The sequence below is a fragment of the Notolabrus celidotus genome, chromosome 11, assembly GCF_009762535.1.
Source record: "Notolabrus celidotus isolate fNotCel1 chromosome 11, fNotCel1.pri, whole genome shotgun sequence".
Lineage (NCBI taxonomy): Eukaryota > Metazoa > Chordata > Actinopteri > Labriformes > Labridae > Notolabrus > Notolabrus celidotus.
In genome coordinates, this window is record NC_048282.1 from 19,350,078 (window position 1) to 19,359,942 (window position 9,865).

Consider the following 9,865-nt stretch of genomic DNA (forward strand, 5'->3'; position numbering starts at 1 on the left):
TTTTTTTTTTAATAAAATGTATTCACTGTGGTTTGTTTGCTTTTATTACACAAGGATACATTTCTGCAGTGTAGAAAGCTAAAAAAAGGAGATGATGTATTTCAAGTAAGCCAAGACACACGTCCAGGTTCTCATGTTTATGAAATGTGGCAGTTTTATATCAAAACCAGGTGATTTGAGGTATAGCACAAAAAACAGTCACAATACATGAGAATTTACTTCTTAAACCGACTAGATAAAAATACATAAAGAAAAAGTATATTACACTGTTCAAGAGGTTGTATAAGTTTATATGTACAAATTTCAAAATATACCGAATATGCCACAGTTTCTGTTGAACAAAAAAATGAACTCTGAAATACATAAAATAGACTTTGGACCTTAATTTACAATCTTTTATCAAGACTAAAGAAACAGGAGGAACTGGCAAAATGTATAAACCCTGCAGTTTGAGGGTGTTATTAAGACTGTTTGGTTACTCAGTGGAAAATAAAGACCCCATCCTGCTTTGATTAGAACTCATACTCTGAGGCAATGTTATAGTCAAGACTTTTGTGCATTTTAATCACATAGTTTACAAAAATAATCCGGCTTTTGCTTAAAATTTCCTCACAATAGAAGACAAAAGAAAGAAAAAGTCTCATGTTCAGATACAGAGAGACCCGTTTTTAGAGAAGCCAGTTTTCGGTGGGTTGGCATTCATACATAAATTATCAAGTCACTTTTTCTTTAGAGTATCAAACATTGAAGGCAAATACATTTAGTACACCTGTCTGTATAAAAAAATATGCAGCATAAAATGCTCATCTCCCTGTGAGACACCAACATGTAAACTTTGTATGTCTGCACCAAACAGAAAATTGCAGCTCAGAGTATGGTCTGTACGTCTGTACTGCTATACCGACGCTCCATGGGTGCACCAACATAAACAACAGAGTGGAGTAGGGGGACAGGAGGCAGTGCTGGGGGCTCCGTCCAGTTAGCGGAGGGTGTAGGGGGAGAGGCAGAGTAGAAGAGCTGGTTCCTGATCTGATGAGCTGGTGTGCAAGTTGATCCAAGAAAAGGACCACTGTCTGTTGAATGAAGCTCATACATCGTTATGACTCGACATTGTGAGTCGACTTTACAAGTTCGATGTTCTCGTGCTGACATCACAACAGCTTGCGTTTCGTAATCTCCCAGACCATCTTTCTCCTGAAGTATGGCATGTGTTTCTATTAAAGAGAGCAAAGAGAAGAGGTCAGGTAAGCCATCTTTGGAGTGTTGTTGTATTGAAATGTTCTTTGATTAGGTGTTCGGTAATTACCTGTGTGAATGTGATTGGCCTGTCTTTGGTGATGTAATCTGCATATTTGCATGTGAACATTCCACAGTCACTACCATTCATCTGCTGTGGGATTTCCTGGAAAAAATATAAAGAGAAATATAAAGATTTGAATGGGTAAAAGAACAGGGCAAAACAACTGTAGTTGTTGGTGAAGGTTTGACATAATACTATGTTTGTCCTTTGAGAAGACAATGTGGGATATACTTTTACAAAAGAATAAAGTGTTTGCTCATTTTGCTAAGTGTCACAGTTCATCTTCCTTTGAAATTTGTATCCATGCTCGAACATATTATAAACACCAGGGGCCTCATGTACAAAGACTAGAGGATTTTCTACTGAAACAAATTGTACACTCAAATCCAGAAAACGTCGTACGCACAAAAATACCCAGATGTATGAATCTGTGGCTTAAGGATCAACAGTTGTAGAAACGTGCATAGTACGCCAGCCAGGAAGTTGGCGTGAGGCACTGCACATTTCCACGGTCATTTCACTCTTGATACATCTGAACTTTGCAGTGAAAAAGAGCGTACGCCAAGTTTTTGTGCGTACTCACCCTTTGTACATGAGGCCCCTGGTGTTTTGTGAGCAAAAAATCAAGTACCAAGGTCGTAGGCATCATTATAGTGACTGTTCCTCAACTGAAAGTGGTCAAAAAAGAAAGGTGCATTGTTTTTAAGTTAGGAGACACTTACTGGCCCCTTGATAGATGTGCCAGTTAACCAGAGTAGGCAGTATGCCAGAGGATGATTGATGATTTCCCATTATATGAAGGGCTGAAAGGAGGCTTAACACTAGGGGAGCATAATATCGGAAAAACCCTAATACAGAATTTTCTTTCTGCAGTTTTTTTTTTAAAAATGTACTTGAAAACAATTTTAAAAATGCAATAACACATTTACACTTTTAATTACTTGGATCCTTACTTTTAAATTAGACCCCTTCCTACTTTTACCACAGGGCCCAGGCCTAACAGCAGCTCTGACACCCCCATAGAGAAGTAAAGAGACAACAGCAGTAGAGAGAACAAGCGCAGTCATACGTTACTTCATGAACGTTATTAATAAGCACTGTTTAGGTTTACTGAATTACACATCAGAAATCATTTGGCAATGACGAAACATTACAGCTGCGCCACGTGCCTCAGGATAGTTACCTCTAAACCAAAACTCCACGTCTTACTCTGCATGGGATTCTCACTACACTAAACTGTCAGTGCGCTGCAGGTGTAAGACAACCAAAGTGGGCTCTCCATGGTCCCATGAGCAGTTTGTATGTGTGCCAACAAAGTTAATGAGCACCGGGAATATGCTGTCTCAAAATCTGTCTCGCTTAATTGAGCATGAGGTGACTGTGGGGTGACTGTGACAGCTGCAGCAGCGTTGTGCATGTTAACATTTGACAGTCATGTGACACAGATAGGAACTCTGCGTACACAGCAGTCAGTTCCCCGTGTGTTCAAATGAGGGGGCCATATTAAAGTGACATCAGAAAGACTTTTACTGCAGATTAATCATGGAAAATGAGAAAATAGTGACAGCATGAAGTGTCACCGGTCATGACTGACATTGGATGTCCTGTGCTGTGACTGTTAAGCATGCGCGCAACATTTCAGTGATCAAGCACTACACATAGACTGTATACAATATGGACGTAGTATCCATGATATCACCCATCTGTTTCTGAACGCTGTTTTGAGGCCAATCGGCCGCCGTTATATTGTTGCTGTCGAGCGATTGTGACGTAAAGAGGCGGGCTTTGAGCCTCCTAGCCAACAGCTACAGTGTTCCCGCCTGTCAATCAAGTCAGCTGTGCCTCTCATTGGAAGACTCGTAATCTCAATATCATGAAATTGCCGCGTTTGAAAAAATTCACCCCCCCGTACAGTGTGCCGATCGAGAAATGAGCTATCCAGACTACCCTTGTCTTTTGTACCAGGCTGTAAACATGTTTATTTCTGCTGTAAAGATCAGCTTTTTTGAATTGGTGTGTATGTGGTTTCCGCTACTTCCGGAGCCAGCCTCAAGCGGATCCTCCATGAACTGCAGTTTTTAGCACTTCCGCATTGGACTCATATTTTTAGACCGGAGGTTGCCGCTTGTCTGCACCCTCTTCAAAAGCTACATGTTGTGAAACAACTTCAAAGACATTTCCTGAGAACAACTCTCTATAGATCAAATAATGGCACAAAGAAACAAAGCTCTCTGCTCTGGTGTGTGAAGGACTCACATGGCGCTTGTTGCTGTACAGAGTCCAGCCTGAGGTATCCATTTCTTTACCCTTCTTGTCCTTACTTTCCTGCTGCAGGTATTCACTGGGGAAACAAATATCAGTCATTCTCTCTACATTTGAATGCCTCATCAAAATCAGTTCACAGGAGATACATTAAGCCATCTAAATAATAAACTATATATCCATGACAAAAAATGTTATTGAAACTTACAACAGTATTCTGCATGCTTCGTCGTTGTTTCCACCCATAGAATCAAAGTAAAGGACTTTCTTTTTGCGGAAATCCACCACCTGAGAAAAAGAGTTGCATATTAGTTCACTATAATTCAAACCACAAGATTCTTACTTTCAGTTTCACATTGTACAAAATAAAGACTCACAGAGAGGCACCAGTGCACCCCCAAGTGGATAGGAACCAAAAGGATGTCTTTAGAAAAGATGTCTGTCTTTTTGGTCCATCGGCGGACCGCGGAGTAGCCACTGCTGCACAGCTTAGGGTAGAAAAAAGTGTTGAAGGTATTGACTGATGGCAGGTTGGGGTCCTTGCTGCGCTCCACCAACAGGTTCATGTAAAAGTTGATCACCTGAGAGATTAAAGATGAGAGGGTTTCCATTAGTATGCTAGTAGTACAAAGACAGATTCTACACAAGGACAAAGTGAACCCACCTCATCATTCAGCCAGTTGAGGTTGCTGAGGGTCTGCAGGTCTTTGCGTGTGAGGCTGAGACCGAAGCCTTCGCTTAAAACTTCATGAGAACTACCTCCCCTTAGTGCCATGTTCACCTCATCCTCAATTTCCTTAAGATAAAGAGAAAGAATACATGTAAGAACTAGATAACCATTGAATTTAAACATATGAGTTGTAAAAAAGAAAAAAGGCTCAGAAATAAAATATCTTCAAAGTAGAAGCAGATCTATCAAGTTGGTTGTCTAATTTATTTATTATAGGATAGCCTCTTGAGATGAAGCAGAGTCTCTATTCTCTTTATGATAAACACTGGTTGCACTTAAAGATTCATTGAAACCTCTGTAAGCTCAGGGAATTCTGGCTTCTCTTCCACAGGCTTTGGTTCTTCTATCACAAGAGTCAAAGGAACCTCCTTCTCCAAAGGAACTCGAACATGGACCTCAACATCTGGGCTGCGTTGACCCTCGTCAGACAGGCGCTGTAAAAGACACAAGTGTGATTAAAGGGAACAAAACACGATTGACATAATAAAAGTGGGAGAGGTCTTCAGGAGGGGCGCGCTCACCTGCCGCAACAGCTGGGCAGCCAAGGCCTCCTGCTCCTCTATCTGTCTCCGTCTTTCTCTCGCCCGAGAGTCATACATGCTCGTCCTACAGTGACCACAAGAAATATATTCAAACATGAAACCAAATAATCAATAGTAAATAATAATAATAATAAGCTTGATTGGTATGTACTTACAATTCTTTGATCCATAACTCTGCTTGGAAACATTGCACACTGTACAAACAGAGAAGAACGTTATTGTGTGTAAACATGAGCAGACTGTAAATTTCCTGACTGAGGTCATTATTTCTCCACACCCATGCTCACTCATGTATCACAAGCTTATCAATGCATGTTGGAATAAAGTCAATTTAGATTAAATTTATTAATTCACAACACCGATCATTAAATGCTAGACAGATTACTTATTCTGGCAACGCTTTTATAACATTAAAATTCTATTCATAGTAACTGCTGTAAAATGAAGCTTGTATTAAAACCATGAAAGTAGCAAGACTGACTAAATCAGATACTAACCTTGAACTGTCTGGTTTTTTACCCTTTTGTTCATTTACAATAATTACAGAGTCTCCATCATGAGCTGCAAGAAAAGACGAGAAAGTTAGAAAATGACCACTCCAAATAACAATATCTATAATTTCACTGAGTTCCACAAGTGGTTGAAATTTGTACCTGATGATTGTGTGTCCTGAGATGAGTTATCCTGCAGAGCAGTCGGGGAGGGGGCTGATGTGAGAGTAGCTGCTCTGCTGGAGCTGATGTCCATGTCCAGAGACCATGCCTGACTCTCTGGCCTGTTGGTGGAGACCCCAAGTGGGCTGGGGAGGTTGCTGGAGCTCTGGCTGGACAAAACCCTGGGACTCGGGGGACTACTGAGTCCTTCTGAAGTTCCATCCCCAGCCGAACCAGAGGGAGATGAAACTTGCAGAAGTCTGCGACTCGTGGTCAGGAAGCTGGTGCTGGTGAGGAACATGAGGGATAAGCAGGTAAGAGAACAGGACAAACAGCATCTAGATACATTTGAAAGGTATTAACATCCAATGAGCTGATGAGTTTATCATCTTAACACACTGACCTTAATGTTTGTGAATGAATCAATAAAAAAAAAACAGGAGTTTAAAGCTTATATGCCTCCAACTGGCCAGTGACTAAATTCTGCCAGTACTCTTTCCCCTGTGCCCTTTAACTCTGTATTACTTAATCATTTCATGAATAGTTTCAATATGCCATTTTTTAATTCAAAATAATATGCTTAGATACGTACAAATCTCTGTGTGACCTCACGATGGCGTGCGAGTTGCCATTGTGAAGGAAAGAGGACTGACCGCCGGAAACCATGGTAAGAAGCTGCCTGTAGACCTCCTTCTCCTCGTCCCGAACAGACTGGACAAAATCAAAGGAGCAACATGATGTCAACAAAGAAACAAAAAACAAACAAACAGGAAGAATTCACATGATGTCTAATTGTCCTGGTGTCTCACCTCTTGTGCAGTGCAGCGGGGCCTGGCCCTGTGTATGCGACCAGATGCGATGCTATGCGTTGGGCTCTGGACCACTTTGATTGGAAAGGTCTTCTCGTACATGCTGGTGCAGGAGCTGCTTGCCACTCCCCCCAAGAAACTGCAGACACAAATGTGATTTCAGCGATTTCAAGCATTCTCATTGGACAATTGTCGACTCAATATTGAAAAATATTTTGTCTACAGGCAAAATAAGCACAACACAAGGTGTAGGGAATACCTAGATGTTCCATATGGTCTGAGGTTCAGGGGCCTGCCCAGCCGTGGAGATGGGTGCAACTCAGGGGTGATGGACGGTGGCCCATTGACTGGGTGCCCATTTGTTTTTGGCACTTCGCGATGTTTAGAACTCATACAAGCTTGTCGCCGACAGACTTTCGATCCCATAACAAACTTTTCACTACGCAGGCATTCTTGAAAAACAAAGATAATAATAATTCAGTTCATATTCAGCATTACAGACTTGGCCGACACTAGCAACCTTGATGCAAAAGCGCTTAAAAGGTGGGTTTGCAATTTTAATATGACTTTTTTTTTAAAGACCGTGCATTGACTGCAGACAGTACAGACATGATCTTAACAATACACATATTAACAATCTTTCCTGACAGTTGCACAGCATACCGATTGTGTTAATCTTACCTGATTTGGGTGTTTTCCAATCCAGAGTTGAGGGAGCTGCAAATGCCTCGTCTAGAGAGTTCCTTTCCATGATCTTAAAGCAAACATAAAGATTACTTTCTTTTTTAAAGATGCAAAGATCATTATGACATTTAAAAGTCAAATCCCAAAAGGTGCATTTCGACTAAGAGTTCCGGGGTCTTTCAGCCCCCAGAACTACTTTCCCCGGAACTAAAAGGTTCCTCTGCCCCCATTGTTGTCTGCGTTTCGACCGCGAGCTGAAGTCCCAGGTAGATTGTGCTAATCAGGCCAGTGACGTATGGAGAAAAAAATATATATTAAATAATATTTTGAAATCTTAATAAAAAACTAAACTAGTATGCATTCCCTGGAACTCCCTCTGTGTTTCAACAACTGTGTAAACTCCTCAAACACAGTTATGTTCAGCCGAAAGTCCCTGGACCTTTGAAAAGTACTACCCTCCAAGCGGGGGCTTTTCAGGGGGGAGATTATCTACCCCTTAACTAAATTTAGGCCCTGGTTCCTCAAGTCGAAATGCACATAGTTCAGGGATAAAGTCTACGGTGGCCCTGAAGTGCAAATCACAACAGCAAATCCGAAAACATTACGACAATTCAGAAAACACTATGACATTAACAAAACCAGAAGAACTAGGTACCCTCAGGGAATTGCCCTAGTGTTTTCTGATTTGCCGTTTGGATTTACCCTTCAGGGCCACCTTAAAATTCCCTAGTTCCGGGGTAAAGTTCCTGTGGTCGAAAAACGCCTAAATTCTCATTTCTCACCGGCTCCTCAGCCCAGACAGCTGCTGATGTCGAGGGTTGCTGCTGGAGATCTCCAGGTGGAGGACCAGGGGAGGCAGGCAGTATGTTTCTCAAGGTGGGGCTTACATTGTTCCTCATCCATGTGGCCACACTGGAGCTATGAGTCCTGACCCCTTCAGCTGCTATCTTGACTGTGTCAATGAGATCCCCTACACAAATTCATAACAGAAGGAAAACAGTCAAGGAAAAAAATCAGAAAAACAAAATGAAAGTTTACACTGATATAGCTCTATTATAGTATGTATAAAAGTTCGTGTATAATCACCCATGCGAGTTTTCTTTATCTGCAGTCCATCCTGGTCAATATTATGTCCACCTTCCAAACTAAAAACAAAGATTGAAGCTTCATAGTTATACTTTCCATCTTTGTTGATTTTCATCAGCGTACAATGAGTGGTTGAAATTGCACGTTAACGCCAAAAAAGGAAGTCTTAACATCACAAAAGTGAAAGTTATAATCTGATGGTCGACTTATCTTAAGTTGGATATCACGTCTTTACAAACACACCTACTTCTGACAACACAAAGGAGTAACGCTGTTGCAGTTTATACCATTCAAGTGGTCTTTTCCTCCTCGCCTGACCATCTCCAGGAGCCCGGTGTGTGTCCGAGTGCTGCGCAGCTGGTTCACCATTCCGGAGATTGCCAAAACTTGTTTCCATCCATTCGTAGATTTTATTCAACATGGCTCAAAAGTTTTAGAACAACAACGCCGCGGTATGAGAACAAATCGTCTAATTAAAGAAAGCAGCGTGAGTTGAACCTAGCTGACAATACTGTCAAAACAAATAGACCGAATGCGCTTCATTCGACTGAAGCGGGTTAGCTGAGGCTCTTTGGACGGATAACGAACCTCACATTTAACATTTTACTCCCCAAAGAAACACGGTAACCGTTAGCTAGTTAGCTGAGTATTAGCTACTAGCCTTGCTGCTGTCTTGCTAGCTAACGTTGTTAGCTACACGGCTAATTTATGGAAATGTGTTTAAATTCCTCCAGGAATGCGATAAGTCGCAACCAACGCGATCAAAAAACAAGTTATCATTTTGAGTCACTCCGAAAGTCATTTATATATCCTGAACGTCACTTTAAATTGCATATAAACTCGTTGAAGAATATTATCTCCCGCTTCTTCCTCATTCAAAACCACAACATGGCTGGTCAGGTCGCGCAAACATCGCGCGCTGTGATTGGATGACTGGATGCTGAAAGCCTGAGTGAGCACGAGGATTACTGGCTGAGTGAAGGCTCGAGGAGGCCATTTAATAACACGTCACAGCCGGCAGACAGACTATGCAGACAGATATTTTTTACAGTCTATGGACAGACCACTAAATCCATTCCAATTTCCTTTTCCAATAAATTATGACATGACTTTCGGTTTGATATTAAAAAAATAAAAGTGATGAAATCTGCTGTAACATATTTCTATGTCTCTCAAAATGCTTTATTCATAAAAACAGGACTATGAAATCTCCCCCCCCCCAAATGTGTTGTTTTTCTAAATAAGATAAGATATTACTTTATTGATCCCCGGGGGGGAAATTCAGTTGTTACAGCAAACTAGACATAAGTACAATCAAGAAGAAGTTTCAATAAGTAAAGAAAAATAAAATAAGATAAGTAAAAATAGATAAATAAAGCTAGAATACAATTTAGATTTATACAATTTTACAATGGAATTCAGATTAAATAGAAGTCATTACAGCCAGTATTAAGAATGTTTCAGTAGTGGCAGGTTGACATGGTGTTATTGTGGTTGGTAATGACAAATTGACAAAAAAGCAATAAGTAAAAATAAATATGGGTGTGTAATATGACCATGAGTTGTAGTTACAATAATAATGTCATACAAAATAATAAATATGGCAGAATATTATGCATTATAATGCCAGCAGCAGTCAAGAGAGTCAGTTCAAGATGAGATGATGGAGTGTGAATGCAGGGATGGTATGGATCTGTTCATGGGGGGGGGGGGGGGGGGGGGGGGGGCACCAAAGGACCAAGAGCACCTAAAATATATGACTCCCTAAAAGAATTCCTCACTGAATTGTACAATTATTC

The 9,865-nt window shown here is 40.9% G+C and overlaps 1 protein-coding gene across 1 annotated transcript; it reads right to left on the bottom strand.

The window, feature by feature from the left end:
* Positions 1-26: 26 nt before the first annotated feature.
* si:dkey-21c19.3 (sentrin-specific protease 1) lies at positions 27-9,043 on the bottom strand. Its single transcript, XM_034695277.1, has 18 exons — positions 8,354-9,043; positions 8,067-8,125; positions 7,763-7,950; positions 6,978-7,050; positions 6,556-6,748; positions 6,297-6,435; positions 6,080-6,198; positions 5,488-5,774; positions 5,332-5,395; positions 4,990-5,028; positions 4,814-4,898; positions 4,586-4,726; positions 4,227-4,358; positions 3,940-4,143; positions 3,771-3,850; positions 3,557-3,641; positions 1,307-1,402; positions 27-1,214 (listed from the first exon to the last, which is right to left on the bottom strand). Exons 1-18 carry the CDS (start codon positions 8,485-8,487, stop codon positions 1,152-1,154), a joined length of 2,181 nt encoding a protein of 726 aa, XP_034551168.1. The 5' UTR covers positions 8,488-9,043; the 3' UTR covers positions 27-1,151.
* Between the last annotated feature and the right edge of the window lie 822 nt (positions 9,044-9,865).